This window comes from Heterodontus francisci, chromosome 9 (genome assembly GCF_036365525.1).
Source record: "Heterodontus francisci isolate sHetFra1 chromosome 9, sHetFra1.hap1, whole genome shotgun sequence".
Taxonomy (NCBI): Eukaryota; Metazoa; Chordata; class Chondrichthyes; order Heterodontiformes; family Heterodontidae; genus Heterodontus; species Heterodontus francisci.
In genome coordinates, this window is record NC_090379.1 from 88,062,214 (window position 1) to 88,079,051 (window position 16,838).

At 42.3% G+C, this 16,838-nt stretch overlaps 1 protein-coding gene across 2 annotated transcripts in view; it reads right to left on the reverse strand.

Annotated features, from left to right (window-relative positions):
* LOC137373898 (protein PALS1-like) overlaps positions 1-16,838 on the reverse strand; it is a 144,757-nt gene that overhangs the window by 41,438 nt on the left and 86,481 nt on the right. For both annotated transcript variants that reach the window (XM_068039440.1, XM_068039441.1), the window contains exon 5: positions 16,113-16,259. In XM_068039440.1, coding sequence (XP_067895541.1) covers positions 16,113-16,259 — 147 coding nt within the window. The remainder of the gene's footprint in view (positions 1-16,112; positions 16,260-16,838) is intronic.

The following is a 16,838-nucleotide window of genomic DNA, read 5'->3' on the forward strand; positions in this document are numbered from 1 at the left end:
GGATAGAGAAATCCAGGGTAAGAATAATTAACCAGGAGGCGGCCAACTTCAATGGGGTAAGAATGGAGCTGGGACGAATAAATTGGGAGTCAAAAGCTGGCAGGAAAACAGATAGATAAACAATGGGCTACCTTCAAAGAGGAGATAGTTTGGGCACAGTCAAGGTATGTTCCCTCGAAGGGGAAAAGTGGGCAAACAAATCCAGAGCTTCCTGGATGACAAAAGAAAGAGAGATTAAGATAAAGGAGAATAAGTGTGCTTATGACAGATGCCAGGTAGAAAATACTATTGAGAATCAGGCTGAAGATAGAAGGTCCAAAAGTGGAGTGAAAAAGCAAATAAGAGCAGAGAGAGCGTGAAGAGAGACTGGGAGCTAACATTATAGGAAATCCCAAAGTCTTCTACAGGCATATAAATAGTAAAAGGGTGGTAAAGGGAAGAATGGGGCAGATTATGGAGCAGAAAGGGGATTTTCACATGGAGGCAGAGGACACAGCTGAGGTATTAACTGAATGGCTATGTTTGATGACAATTCAACCACTAGGTGGCGCAGCACTAGCACGTTCAAATGCAGCCTCCCACTGAAATGTCACTGTCTGCCAAGTCTCAGGCAGCTGCCAGGATTAAAAGATACTCAATTCATCACAAAAAACAAATTCAACCTGAAAATCCCCTCAATGACTTCCGTCGCCACCTCCATCCCATCCCCAACAGTCTTGTGCTCCCTCCTGCACTGGTCTTCACGCCACTCACTTCCCGCTGCCTTCCCTTAGCCACTCGCTCCCCGCTTCCTCTACCCCCACAACAAAGTTAAAAATCTGAGCTTGGAATCTCCAAGTGCTGAAAGAAGTTTAACACTTCAATAAAAAAAGGATTTTGAATACGATAGTTTCAGCAACAGTACATAAATCTTAAATCTGAGCAAGTTGATTTCTAGGCATCACAGCAAACACAAAACAAAAATCCTTTCTACATGCAGAGTCAGAATTTTCGAAAAAGCCAGAAATAGAGAATTACAAGCTTGTAACATTGACAATGACTTTTACAAGGTAATCAAGTGAGCTTGCACAGCCTTTTTGTTGTCCAACTTCCTCATCTTAACTAAATATAACAGTTTCTGTAGAACTTTAAAACTTTAAACTTGGGAATTCTTGGAGCATAACTAATAGGCAAGCACAAGGTATTAAATGAATTAGCGAATAATTGTTTTGTAAATATTAAACTAAAACAAATCACAAAAGGATTTACAAACAAGTTGTCTCAAATTCTTGCTGCAATGAGATTAAACGTCAATGACTTAAAGATACTGTGAGCCAAGTCCCTATTTCACAGGTGATACTGAATGTAAATGCTCTCAAACTAGCTTTGTTTCTAATGTATAAATATTTAAACAAATCAGTATTTAGCATATGTAGGTGCAGTATTCGATCTAGGAGTCCTTCTGACAACTATTTTGAAGTGAAAACTTTTACAAAGATTCAGAGAACTTTCACCCTTTTTGATATATACATATGCACAGCTGGATATGCTGCATGACCTACTTTTGTGCTGTAATATTCTACATCATTTGGAAGGTTATACTGATGTATAAACCTGGTCTGTATATGCATTGAAAGGTTATAAATTATTACCTTAAATATGCACTTAAAACCTTCATATTCCAGTAACTGGAAAATTAATCGGGGACATTTACAGACATAAGTATGTCAACCACACAGCTGGAGTTGAAGGTTTTGAGGTTAAAACTTAGGTTTTTATTCCTATTGGACTTGAGGCTGTAAATATACTTTAGTTGTAACCAACTACAGTATCAAATAGCAGTAACTGCTTTAATAACTCTTTGCCGCTACATTTATTGATCACTTTCAATAGCAAATCAGCTGCATTTCTCTCTAGGACACCAACACTCTCCAATCGTACTCAGCTGATGTCCACTGAAAAGGAATTATAACTATGGGTTAAAATACCATGGCAACAACAATCTACAATTATATAGCACCTTTAACATACAAAACGACCCAATGCACTTCAAAGGAATGTGATGGCAAAAATTGATACAATGCCAAAAGAGGATATTAGCAGAGAGACTCAAAGTTTGGCAAAAGAGGTAAGTTTATGGAGAGCCTTAAAGGAGCAGAGACCAAGATTGAAAGGACGGCCACCAATGGTGGAGCAAAGGAAGTCAGGGATGCAAAAGATGCAGGACTGCAAAGTTCAAGGAGGTATCAGGGCTGGAAGGGGTTACAAAGACAGGGAGGGTTGAAGAATTTGAACACAAGGGTGAGAATCTTAAAATTGAAACATTGGTGTAATAGGAGTCAATATAGGTCTTCAAGCACAGGGATGAGCAATGCTTGGTGAAAGTTGGAATACCAGCCGCAGTTTTGGATGGATTTATCGAGGTTGGAAGATGGGAGGCTGGTCAGGAGAACATTAGAGTAGTTGCATCAGGATGTAACAAAAGCATAGATGAGGACTTCAGCAACAATATGCTGAGTCAGAGGCAGAGATGGGCAACATGATTAAGGTGAGGGAAGGCAAAATTTGTGATGGAGGAGATATTGGAAGTTTAGTTCAGGGTCAATTAGGAAGCCTAGGCTGCAAACAGTCTGCATTGGCCTGAGATAGTGGCCAAAGAGGGAGACTAAATCGGTGGCAAGGGAACGGAGTTTGTGACAGGGCCAAAGACAAAGACTTTGGTCCTCCCAACATTTATTGCAGTTTATTGGAAATTGCACCTCATCCAGGACTGGATGTTGAAAAAGCAGTCTGACAACAGGGGCAGTAGGGGTTGGGAAAGGTGATGGTGAGGTAGAGCTGGATGTTGTTCCTATACACATGACATCACATCTTCTCAGAATGTCACTGAGTGTCTGTATGCAGATGAGAAATAGGAAGGGAGAAAGGATAGAGGGATGCCAGAAGTAACAGTGCAGTGAGGATGAGAAGACATTGCTGGAGTTTCTTTGGCTACAACTGGACAGGTAAGAGTGGCAGCAGACCAAGTGCACTCCCATTCAACAGAGGAGAGGTATTGGAAGATAATTATCACAGATCTGCTGAAAGAGTTTATCTTTGGTTAGAATCCTAGAATGATACAGCACAGAAGGAAGCAATTTAGCCCACCCTGCCTGTGCCAGCTCTTTGGTAGAGATATCCAACTCATTCCACTCTGCTGTGTCCCCATAGGCCATACAACATTTTTTTTTTAAAAAACCTTCAAATATTTCTGTTAGAAAGTTACTATTGAAACTGCTTCTGCCACCCTTGAGGGTAGTGCATACCAGATCACTTTGCTGTGTAAAAAAAAAAGTTTCCTCATGTCACCTCCGGCCGTTGACAATCAACTTAAATCTTTGGCCTCGAGTTCCAAACCCTTCTGCCACTGGTTCCTCCCAAATTACTCTATCAAAATAGTTCATAACTTTGATGTAACTATTTTGTATATCTCTGCTTCATGGAGGCTTGTAAACATCTCACTGCCCGAGTGTGTGGTGCAGGTATTCAAAAGGGAATTAGACTCTTATATAAAAGGAAAATGTGCAGGGTTACAGGGAGAAGGGGAGGGAACGGCACGAGGTGAATTGCTCATTTGGAGAGTCAGTGCAGACACGATGGGCTGTAACTATTCTGTGATCCACTGGCATCACTGAGCCACAGGGGATGTTTTCAGTGTATCTGCTCCTTGGATTGGAATTAATTTGTTGCTGTTAGTTGTCGCATGAATTTTCTTGTCTTGCAAAGGATGCCTCACTCTATAAAGCAAATTTAAAGGGAAACCCTTCAGATGTCACCACAGCAATTTAGCACCATATAAATATCCTGAAATTGATTTTTACAGGCTACAAGGAGCCACACAAATGAAAATTAATCCACCAATCCCAAAAAACATCAAAGGGCAGCTCAATGGAAAATTAAGACTCGCCAACTTAGTATTTACTCATTAACATCTAAAATGTAAACTGGACACAAAAGCTCAGATTATAAATATTCAACCTTTACAATGTATGAGGTTTCAAATTAATTTTGCTAGCAAACAAAAATGCAGTTCATGTCATGGTCCCATCATCTATCCTTTCCTGGTCATGCCCCTGTTTGGCTTTGAACTTGGCAATCCTGTATCTGTTCTCTGGGGAGAGACTGGATGCTATAATTACTAAATACCATATGCATACAGATTTCTGACTTATTCATTTTCTGTGGCATAAGATCAAGTGGTGTGCTAAATCCTTTTCTACTCTTTCACCCATTACTTTTGAAATACATTCAATATAAAGCTCTCAAACAAAACTCCATGATATATTTTGTTATCTCCTTCTCAATAAATTGTACTGATGGAATATATTAAATGAAGCAGCATAAATCAAATCTTGATTTATAAGGGTGTTCTAATAGATCACGTCACGACTGGCCTCTTTTTGAATGCAATTAAATTCAAAATTGCTCAGTATCAGCAATAATGATTTCACTGTCAGACTTGGAAGGAGCCATGATGAAACAAGCAATGAATTTCAGGAATTATGAAAATAAAAAGTCAACTGTTAAGTTGAACCCCAAGAACATGGACACTTATACCACAGACAAAATGAAGTAGCGGCACATGACCCCTCCTGTACTGGAAATACACATCTCTGTCTGTTGAGGATGAAACATGTTAACCTTGCCTGGGGAAAACCCAGTGAAATTGAAAGGAGCACCACTCACTGCATATCGATGACTCCTATCGACATCAATAAACTAACAAAAGGTTCTGGAGACAGACTGACAATCAGCCCAAACCAAAATGAATAGGTATAAAGTAGCACCATGGTCCCCGCTCAGACATCAATAGATAGCCATGGTTTCCATATTCTGGTCCATTGTGTGTTCACACAAAGGGAGAGGGCCTTGTGTCACCTAACAAACTCAAATGTGATAGATTTTGACCTTAAAAGATAACCCTCTGGAGAGACAGAGGGAGATCAAGCCAAGACCACAAGGCTGAGAGAGAGATCCAGCTAAACAGAAGAACCCTGAACAAGAACTGAACAACCACGACAACAGAGAAATTACAAAGTGACTTTGAGACTCTCCATGTGTGAAGGTAAACCAAATTCACACCAACAGCTTTGGGCTGAGTTTAACCACTAGAACTCTACAACACCTCAGCAAGTTCGAGGCTGCATTGCAGCAGCTTATTCGGGAGCAGAGTGTGCGAGCGAGTGAGCAGCTGGGAAGGTCAGTTTCAGCTTAAACTTAATTCCTTTTTGTTTTCGGCGGACCAAGAGGCTGCTGGGTAAGTAAAACCCTATATATTTGGGCCGTTTAAAATAACTTACCTTTCATTGCAGCAGCTTATTCGGGAGCAGAGAGTGCGAGCGAGTGAGCAGCTGGGAAGGTCAGTTTCAGCTTAAACTTAATTCCTTTTTGTTTTCGGCGGACCAAAAGGCTGCTGGGTAAGTAAAACCCTATATATTTGGGCCTTTTCTGAATCCGAGAAACTACACGGGTAGTGTCTCCCACCCGCCCTCCTCCTCTAACCAAAAAAAAAGGACTCGGTGGTGTGTAGATAAGGTAAGGCTTTTTCTACTTTTTTTTTTTAATCGTGTGATTGGTAAAAACTTTTCGTTCCTTTTTCATTTTTTCTAAGTTTCAGACGAAGTTAAGCTTAAGATTAAAAATGGCAGGAGATCTTAGACCCGTGTTATGCTCCTCTTGCTCAATGTGGGAGCTCAGGGACACGGCTGATGTCCCTGACTCCTTCTCGTGCAGGAAGCGTGTCCAGCTGCAGCTCTTGTTAGACCGCATGACGGCTCTGGAGCTGCGGATGGACTCACTTTGGAGCATCCGCGATGCTGAGGAGGTCGTGGATAGCACGTTTAGCGAATTGGTCACACCGCAGATTAGGATTGCTGAAGGAGAAAGGGAATGGGTGACCAAAAGGCAGAGAAAGAGCAGGAAGGCAGCGCAGGTGTCCCCTGCGGTCATCTCCCTCCACAACAGGTATACCGTTTTGGATACTGTTGAGGGAGATGGCTCACCAGGGGAAGGCAGCAGTAGCCAGGTTCATGGCACCGTGGCTGGCTCTGCTGTTCAGAAGGGCGGCAAAAAGAGTGGAAGGGCTATAGTCATAGGGGATTCGATTGTAAGGGGAGTAGATAGGCGGTTCTGTGGTCGAAAACGAGACTCCCAAATGGTATGTTGCCTCCCAGGTGCACGGGTCAGGGATGTCTCAGATCGGCTGCAGAACATTCTGAAGGGGGAGGGTGAACAGCCAGTTGTTGTGCACATAGGCACCAATGATATAGGTAAAAAACGGGATGAGGTCCTACAAGCAGAATTTAGGGAGTTAGGAGCCAAGTTAAAAAGTAGGACCTCAGAGGTAGTAATCTCAGGATTGCTACCAGTGCCACGTGATAGTCAGAGTAGAAATGAAAGAATAGTCAGGATGAATGCGTGGCTTGAGAGATGGTGCAGGAGGGAGGGGTTCAGATTTTTGGGACATTGGAACTGGTTCTGGTGGAGGTGGGACTATTACAAATTGGATGGTCTACACCTGGGCCGGACTGGAACCAATATCCTTGGGGGTGCTTTTGCTAACGCTGTTGGGAAGGGTTTAAACTAATGTGGCAGGGGTTGGGAACCAAATGAGGAGGTCAGTGGACAGTAGGCAGGGAGCAGATGATGAAAGCAAAGGGACTGGTGGTCTGAGGTGCATTTGTTTTAATGCAAGAAGTGTAGTAGGTAAGGCAGATGAACTTAGGGCTTGGATTAGTATCTGGGAGTATGATATTATTGCTATTACTGAGACTTGGTTGAGGGAAGGGCATGATTGGCAACTAAATATCCCAGGATATCGATGCTTCAGGCGGGATAGAGAGGGAGGTAAAAGGGGTGGAGGAGTTGCATTACTGGTCAAAGAGGATATCACAGCTGTGCCGAAGGAAGGCACTATGGAGGACTCGAGCTGTGAGGCAATATGGGCAGAACTCAGAAATAGGAAGGGTGCGGTAACAATGTTGGGGCTGTACTACAGGCCTCCCAACAGCGAGCGTGAGATAGAGGTACAAATATGTAAACAGATTATGGAAAGATGTAGGAGCAACAGGGTGGTGGAGATAGGAGATTTTAATTTTCCCAACATTGACTGGGATTCACTTAGTGTTAGAGGTCTAGATGGAGCAGAATTTGCAAGGAGCATCCAGGAGGGTTTTCTAGAGCAGTATGTAAATAGTCCAACTCGGGAAGGGGCCATACTGGACCTGGTGTTGGGGAATGAGCCTGGCCAGGTGGTTGAAGTTTCAGGAGGGGACTACTTTGGGAATAGTGATCACAATTCCGTAAGTTTTAGAATACTCATGGACAAAGACGAGAGTGGTCCTAAAGGAAGAGTGCTAAACTGGGGGAAGGCCAACTATACCAAAATTCGGCAGGAGCTGGGGAATGTAGACTGGGAGCAGCTGTTTGAAGGTAAATCCACATGTGATATGCGGGAGGCTTTTAAAGAGAGGTTGATTAGCGTGCAGGAGAGACATGTTCCTGTGAAAATGAGGGATAGAAATGGCAAGATTAGGGAACCATGGATGACAGGTGAAATTGTGAGACTAGCTAAGAGGAAAAAGGAAGCATACATAAGGTCTAGGCGGCTGAAGAAAGACGAAGCTTTGGAAGAATATCGGGAATGTAGGACCAATCTGAAACGAGGAATTAAGAGGGCTAAAAGGGGTCAGGAAATATCTTTAGCAAACAGGGTTAAGGAAAATCCCAAAGCCTTTTATTCATATATAAGGAGCAAGAGGGTAACTGGAGAAAGGATTGACCCACTCAAGGACAAAGGAGGAAAGTTATGCGTGGAGTCAGAGAAAATGGGTGAGATTCTAAACGAGTACTTTGCATCGGTATTCACTGTGGAGAGGGACATGACGGATGTTGAGGTTAGGGACAGATGTTTGATTACTCTAGGTCAAGTCGGCATAAGGAGGGAGGAAGTGTTGGGTATTCTAAAAGGCATTAAGGTGGACAAGTCCCCAGGTCCGGATGGGATCTATCCCAGGTTACTGAGGGAAGTGAGAGAGGAAATAGCTGGGGCCTTAACAGATATCTTTGCAGTATCCTTAAACACAGGTGAGGTCCCGGAGGACTGGAGAATTGCTAATGTTGTCCCCTTGTTTAAGAAGGGTAGCAGGGATAATCCAGGTAATTATAGACCGGTGAGCCTGACGTCAGTGGTAGGGAAGCTGCTGGAGAAGATACTGAGGGATAGGATCCATTCCCATTTGGAAGAAAATGGGCTTATCAGTGATAGGCAACATGGTTTTGTGCAGGGAAGGTCATGTCTTACCAACTTAATAGAATTCTTTGAGGAAGTGACAAAGTTGATTGATGAGGGAAGGGCTGTAGATGTCATATACATGGACTTCAGTAAGGCGTTTGATAAGGTTCCCCATGGTAGGCTGATGGAGAAAGTGAAGTCGCATGGGATCCAGGGTGTACTAGCTAGAAGGATAAAGAACTGGCTGGGCAACAGGAGACAGAGTAGCAGTGGAAGGGAGTTTCTCAAAATGGAGACGTGTGACCAGTGGTGTTCCACAGGGATCCGTGCTGGGACCACTGTTGTTTGTGATATACATAAATGATTTGGAGGAAAGTATAGGTGGTCTGATTAGCAAGTTTGCAGACGACACTAAGATTGGTGGAGTAGCAGATAGTGAAGGGGACTGTCAGAGAATACAGCAGAATATAGATAGATTGGAGAGTTGGGCAGAGAAATGGCAGATGGAGTTCAATCAGGGTAAATGCGAGGTGATGCATTTTGGAAGATCCAATTCAAGAGTGAACTATACAGTAAATGGAAAAGTCCTGGGGAAAATTGAAGTACAGAGAGATTTGGGTGTTCAGGTCCATTGTTCCCTGAAGGTGGCAACGCAGGTAAATAGAGTGGTCAAGAGGGCATACGGCACGCTTTCCTTCATCGGACCGGGTATTGAGTATAAGAGTTGGCAGGTCATGTTACAGTTGTATAGGACTTTGGTTCGGTCACATTTGGAATACTGCGTGCAGTTCTGGTCGCCACATTACCAAAAGGATGTGGATGCTTTGGAGAGGGTGCAGAGGAGGTTCACCAGGATGTTGCCTGGTATGGAGGGCGCTAGCTATGAAGAGAGGTTGAGTAGATTAAGATTATTTTCATTGGAAAGGCGGAGATTGAGGGGGGACCTGATTGAGGTGTACAAAATCATGAGAGGTATAGACAGGGTGGATAGCAAGAAGCTTTTTCCCCAGAGTGGGGGATTCAAATACTAGGGGTCACGAGTTCAAAGTGAGGGGGGGAAAGTTTAGGGGGGATATGCGTGGAAAGTTCTTTACGCAGAGGGTGGTGGGTGCCTGGAACGCGTTGCCAGCGGAGGTGGTAGATGCGAACACGATAGCGTCTTTTAAGATGTATCTGGACAGATACATGAATACGCAGGAAGCAAAGAGATACAGACACTTAGAAAATAGGCGACATGTTTAGGTAGAGGATCTGGATCGGTGCAGGCTTGGAGGGCCGAAGGGCCTGTTCCTGTGCTGTAATTTTCTTTGTTCTTTTGTATCCAGGCCCGCACCTTCAAAAAGACTTTCCTCCCGAGAAGACACAACAGTATACTTTCAACCACAAACTCATATCAGCTTGGGTTTTAAATTTCATCCTACCCTTTCTCTTTATTTATCTATTCTTGTGTATGCCTGTGTGAGAGAATAAGAGTGGTTGAAGGTTGCAATCATTTTCGGAACTGTTTAAAAAGTTATGTTCTATTTTTAAACCTATGAGAAAACTTGTCATTGGTCTGTTTATTTGACCCTCAAAACACTCAGGGACTAAATCATTTTTAAACAAAAAAACAATTACGGTCTGTTGGGAGGAGAAAAGTGGAAGTCACCCATACCATTTACCACCTGTCTGTAACATCACATAAATGACAACACCAGATTTATTTTATTCATCCTATGCCCATCTTCTTACAGAACCAACTGTCTCTATACAAACTTCTTACTGCTCCTGTTCCAAACTGTTGCGCCCCATAGAATGAGACAAGGGAAATAGATTATAATCGTACTGTTGTAAGTTCTCTAATGTGTCCTGTGGTTACTAATAGTGTGACAAAGGGAAATACCTCAAAAATGGTACAATGTTCACTTGTAAGAACAACCTTCAGGCATCCTGTGTATTCTCACTTGAGATATGAGTTTCTGAAACCAAACATTACCATCTACCATCTTGTGCCACAAAGGAACATGAAGCAAATGGTGAAAAAAAATAGAAAATACTGGAAATACGCAGCAGGTCTAGCATTATCTGTGGAGAGAGAAATAGAGTTAATGTTTCAGGTTGATAACCCTTCATCGGAACTGGGAAAAGTTAGAAATGGAATAGGTTTTAAGTCGGTCAAATGGAAGAAGCTGGAAGAACAAAATGGAAGATCTGTAATAGGGTAGAAAATGGTAGACACTAAAATGACAGGGGAAAAAAAAAAAAAGAGTTGGTGGGGCAGAACCAAAGGGAGTAATAATGGGACAAGTAGAGACAAAAGATGTGCCCAGAAGAGGTTTGAATCGTAGAATAATTAACAGCTGCCGTCCAAAAGCAAAACACGAGAAAACAAGATGAAGACTGAAACATGCAACGAAAAGGAAACAAAATGGGGGGGGGGGGAAAAGAGTCAGGGGAACACTGATTATGGTCTGAAATTGTTGAACTCAGCATTGAGCCCAGAAGACTGTAGTGTCTAATCGAAAGATGAGGTACTGTTCCTTGAACTTGCGCTGAGCTTCACTGAAAGACTGCAATAGGCCAAGGAGAGATGCCAGCATGACTGCAAGTGGAGAATTAAAATGGCAGGCACTGAAAGCTCAGGGTCATGCCCGAGAACTGAATGGAAGTGTTCCACAAAGCTGTCATTCAATCTGCATTTGGTCTCCCCAATGTGGAGCAAACCACATTGTGAGCAGCGAATACAGTATACTAAATTGAGAGAAGTACATATAAATAGCTGTTTCACCTGGAACGAGTGTTTGAGGCGTTGGTGAGGAAAGAGGTGGTAACAGGCGAGGTATTGCATCTCCTGTGCTTGCGTGGAAAGGGGTCAGGGTGACTGAGGAGTGGACCAGGTGTTGCAAGGGCAACAGTCCCTTCAGAATGATGCAAGGGAAGATGTGCTTGATGGTGGCATTTTGCTGGAGATGGCAGAAATGGTGGAGGATGATCCACTGAATATGGAGGCTGGTGGGGTGGAAGGTGAGGACAAGGGGGAACCCTATCATGGTTCTGGGTGGGAGGGGAAGGGACAACAGCAGACTGGGGGAAACAGGTCAGGTATAGTCGAGGGCCCTGTCAACCATGGGCTTCCGGTGACCTGCTATTTTTATATACCAAATTATAGTAGGTGCAAGTACATAACATTGTGTTACCACTTTCCGATGGGTCAGCAAGTTTACCCACTCAGTATTTAAGTGAAGGAAACCACGATAATCATAGATCTGTGTTGAAATAGCTGATCAACTAGGATAAACTAGAATTGGTTTCAGTACCATAGCACGAATCTCTCCAGGAGAGGAAGGAGAAAATTGGGAAGATAAAAAAATGGTTAAAATTGTATGAAATTGGGAGGTTCTAAAAGGAAGTTTTTGGGAAATGACTCTGGTTCTATGCTTGAACTTTTCAGGTGAGTTAGGTTCAATTTTCAATCACTGTCTGTTGACTTAGGTGATCTCAACCACTAGGACAGGAATGCTACAATTGGCCACAGCATTGCAAACCTAGGGAGAAGAAAAGATTGACAGGGTTCCAGTTACTGATAATTCTTTAAGACCCCTGCTGTAAATGCAGATCCATGGACATCAATCAAGTTGCACTAAAACTTATTAGACTGCCACATTCACTGTTCTAACACACAAATTAATAATGGTCCCTTGAATGAGCTGTAGCCTGCAGTGATGGAACCTGGATAAAACACAGAAAAGATAGATTTTCAGATTTTGTAGATAGAGTAATTGAATACTCAACACTGTTCTCAAGTCCATCCTACATGAAAAGCACCTACATTATTTTTATGAACGAAGATGAAAAAAATTAAATTGCTAAACATTGCAACCTAGCATGGTAAGTATTTGAAGTCAGGTATTTAAAGTTCGTTATAATCCTATTAAAATTAATTGGAAGGACTGAATTTTAACACCAAAACTCAAGATACCCAATGTGTCAGTAATAATTTTATTATGTTAACTTAAAGTCAGATGGTTTCCAGTTGGAAAGAGGCAGTAATGTGAATATATATGTACATCATTCCCAAAGCAACCATTTTCAAATTTTTGTTGAGTTTGTTTCAAAAAATGTTCAAGTATTTTATTCATGTGAAATGTCCGTGTCTATTTTAGGAAAAATGATGAGAAACATTAATTCAAATCCCCATTTCGAAGAGGCTGCATGATTAAATGGGCTCTCCTTAAAACAAATAAATTACTCAAAAGATGGCTGCATATGCAAATATATCTACTTGTATTAGCAGTTAAGTTCCAGCTTGTTGATGTTTTGATTCCTTGGAAGCAATCAGAGCTGATCTCGCTTCGCCAGGTCTTTGCAGACCTCCAAACAAAATGTTAGAAGTCTTGTGGTTATGTGTCTAAAAGTGTAAAATCCCTCATCAAGATTTAATGTTAAAAATCAGCAATGACAGATGACAATGTTATCTCCAGTTTCACATTCATGCTGCATTGCCTCGCTGAAACCAACAAATTTAAAAACACTCAGCAGTATCATATCATTCTGTGAGCTATACAAGGTCCAAGATACCAAGCATGTTTAACAGGAAGAATTCTTATATCTCAAATAAAGAACAAAGAACAGTACAGCACAGTAACAGGCCATTCGGCCCTCCAATTGATGCCTGCCTAAACTAACACCTTCTGCACTTCCGGGGCCCGCATCCCTCTATTCCCTTCCTATTCATGTATTTGTCAAGATGCCTCTTAAACGTCGCTATCGTATCTGCTTCCACCACCTCTCCTGGCAGCAAGTTCCAGGCACTCACCACCCTCTGTGTAAAAAACTTGCCTCGCACATCCCCTCTAAACTTTGCCCCTCGCACCTTAAACCTATGTCCCCTAGTAACTGACTCTTCCACCCTGGGAAAAAGCTTCTGACTATCCACTCTGTCCATGCTGCTCATAACTTTGTAAGCCTCTATCATGTCGCCCCTCCACCTCCGTCGTTCCAGTGAAAACAATCCGAGTTTTTTCCAACCTCTCCTCATAGCTAATGCCCTCCAGACCAGGCAACATCTTGGTAAACCTCCTCTGTACCCTCTCCAAAGCCTCCACGTCCTTCTGGTAGTGTGGCGACCAGAATTGCTCGCAATATTTTAAGTGTGGCCTAACTAAAGTTCTGTACAGCTGCAGCATGACTTGCCAATTTTTATACTCTATGCCCCGACCGATGAAGGCAAGCATGCCGTATGCCTTCTCGACTACCTTATCCACCTGCGTTGCCATTTTCAGTGACCTGTGGACCTGTACGCCCAGATCTCTCTGCCTGTCAATACGCCTAAGGGTTCTGCCATTTACTGTATACCTCCCACCTGCATTAGACCTTCCAAAATGCATTACCTCACATTTGTCCGGATTAAACTCCATCTGCCATTTCTCCGCCCAAGTCTCCAACCGATCTATATCCTGCTGTATCCTCTGACAATCCTCATCATTATCCGCAACTTCACCAACCTTTGTGTCATCCGCAAACTTACTAATCAGACCAGCTACATTTTCCTCCAAATCATTTATATATACTACAAAGAGCAAAGGTCCCAGCACTGATCCCTGCGGAACACCACTAGTCACATCCCTCCATTCAGAAAAACACCCATCCACTGATACCCTCTGTCTTCTATGACCGAGCCAGTTCTGTATCCATCTTGCCAGCTCACCTCTGATCCCGTGTGACTTCACCTTTTGTACCAGTCTGCCATGAGGGACCTTGTCAAAGGCTTTACTAAAGTCCATATAGATAACATCCACTGCCCTTCCTTCATCAATCATCTTCGTCACTTCATCAAAAAACTCAATCAAATTAGTATGACACGACCTCCCCTTCACAAAACCATGCTGTCTCTCACTAATAAGTTCGTTTGTTTCCAAATGGGAGTAAATCCTGTCCTGAATAATCCTCTCTAATAGTTTCCCTACCACTGACGTACGGCTCACCGGCCTATAATTTCCTGGATTATCCTTGCCACCCTTCTTAAACAAAGGAACAAGGCTATTCTCCAGTCCTCTCGGACCTCATCTGTAGCCAATGAGGATGCAAAGATTTCTGTCAAGGCCCCAGCAATTTCCTCCCTTGCCTCCCTCAGTATTCTGGGGTAGATCCCATCAGGCCCTGGGGACTTATCTACCTTAATGCTTTGCAAGACACCCAACACCTCCTCCTTTTTGATAATGAGATGACTGAGACTATCTGCACTCCCTTCCCTATGCTCATCATCTACCAAGTCCTTCTCTTTGGTGAACACTGATGCAAAGTACTCATTTAGCACCTCGCCCATTTCCTCTGGCTCCACACATAGATTCCCATCTCTGTCCTTGAGTGGGCCAACCCTTTCCCTAGTTACCCTCTTGCTCTTTATACATGTATAAAAAGCCTTGGGATTTTCCTTAATCCTGTTTGCCAATGACTTTTCATGACCCCTTTTAGCTCTCCTAACTCCTTGCTTAAGTTCCTTCCTTCTGTCTCCATATTCCTCAAGTGCTTCGTCTGTTCCTAGCCTTCCAGCCCTTACAAATGCTTCCTTTTTCTTTTTGACTAGAATCACAATATCCCGCATTATCCAAGCTTCCTGATACTTGCCAAACTTGTCTTTCTTCCTCACAGGAACATGCTGGTCCTGGATTCTAATCAGCTGACGTTTGAAAGACTCCCACATGTCGGATGTTGATTTACCCTCAAACAGCCGCCGCCAATCTAAATGCTTCAGTTCCTGCCTAATATTGTTATAATTATCCTTCCCCCAATTTAGCACCTTCACCCGAGGACTAATCTTATCCTTATCCACAAGTACCTTAAAACTTATGGAATTATGGTCACTGCTCCCGAAATGCTCTCCCACTGAAACTTCAACCACCTGGCTGGGCTCATTCCCCAATACCAGGTCCAGAATGGCCCCATCCCTAGTTGGACTATCTACATAATGTTTCAAGAAGCCCTCCTGGATGCTCCTCACAAATTCTGCCCCATCCAAGCCCCTAGCACTAAGTGAGTCCACAAATGCTGCAATTGCTGCAAATTACTGTAATGCTGTAATTTGCATGGCCATTGCTTTTCTCATTCTGGGATCTGCAAAGACTGTTGGATAAGGTGAGACATGATGTTCAATTTGCCAACAAGAGAAAAAGGTCAATGATTGAGACAACTTCAAAATGTCACTTTAAAAAAGAATGCAATTGCACTTTTTTCAGGATTGTTGGAATATCTATGCAAATTAGAGAGTACTGCCATCAAAATGTGCTTTCCAAATTGCTACAAAGTAATATGATTAACACATACTTTGTTTTCTTGTATCTATTTCTGGCTTTTTCTTTTGTCTGAGCAAGCAGTCCTGATGACATCATTAAGCAAAACTGGTACAGAGAAATTAAGAGACCTGATTGAAGGAGCTGAATTAGCATTTAAAATTGTCAAACCTAGGGATGATTCAACATTTGAAATGCGTATTAATTCAACTGCCTCAGAATGGAAAGCTCTGTCACTGTTCCAAACAGCATCCTAATGACATAATTCATATGCTACTTGAACTAAACTTATGGGGGAAAAAAGTTATCAAAATGGAGAGAAGTAAATGATCCAGATTACGAATCCTAATCCTTTAATGGTTTGCTTTTCAACATAGATCCTAACAGTTAACCAAGCACTTCTTTTAAAGTAAGAATTTAATTTCCTCAAACTTTCCTCTCTTGTAGCCATTGTTACATTGTAAGGCATAGTAATTTATGACAGGTAGTTAATGTGAAATAGTTGCATTTAGTCAGGAATATTCAGAATTATTGTAGCATCCCATGCCAAGCTGAAGTGCATGTAAATACTGTGATAAGAATGAGATACTCACAAGAGGGATATCACGTGCTTTTTCAATACGAACAATTTTCACAGTCTCTCCTCCATACTGTGCTACTCTCTCATAAACGTGGTCTTCAGTTGCTGGTTCTAGTAGCATTTCTTGCTGTGCCACTCCATCATGGGCTAGAAGCAGTGCCTGGAACAGAGACCAAACAAGATTAAGTGCATCACAGTTCAATATTTGTCTTTGTACTGTATAATAAACAGACTTCTATAATCTAATCTTCCCTTGTATTACTTAGCATGAACAATATAGATAGATTCTTCATGCATCTCTCAAGACTGTTGACTAAGTGCACTAGGTGTGTCAAAAACTCAATTGCTGTTGCATATTAAGAATAATCAGAGCAACAAAATATTTAAGAGCTAAAAATCAAATCTTTCCATTAAAGATTTAAAAGAAAACAATTAAGAAAACAACTAAAAGTATTTGCCTACATAAATTATTCACTAGCTGGATGATGTCAATACTGCTTTACAGAATAACTGTTTGGTTTATGGGGAAGTGGGGGTGGGGGGGTGGGGGGGGAGGCAGGGGAAGAGAATTTATTACCCACTTATAAACATAAGAAAACTAACTTTTAAAAAAAATCTGAAGAGCAAGCAACATTCGATTGGCAGACTTTAAACCTAAATACCTCCATGTAGTTGCACTCAGTTTACTTATGTGAAGCAAACATTGCCAACATTTCTGTGGCCAACCATTCAGAACTTT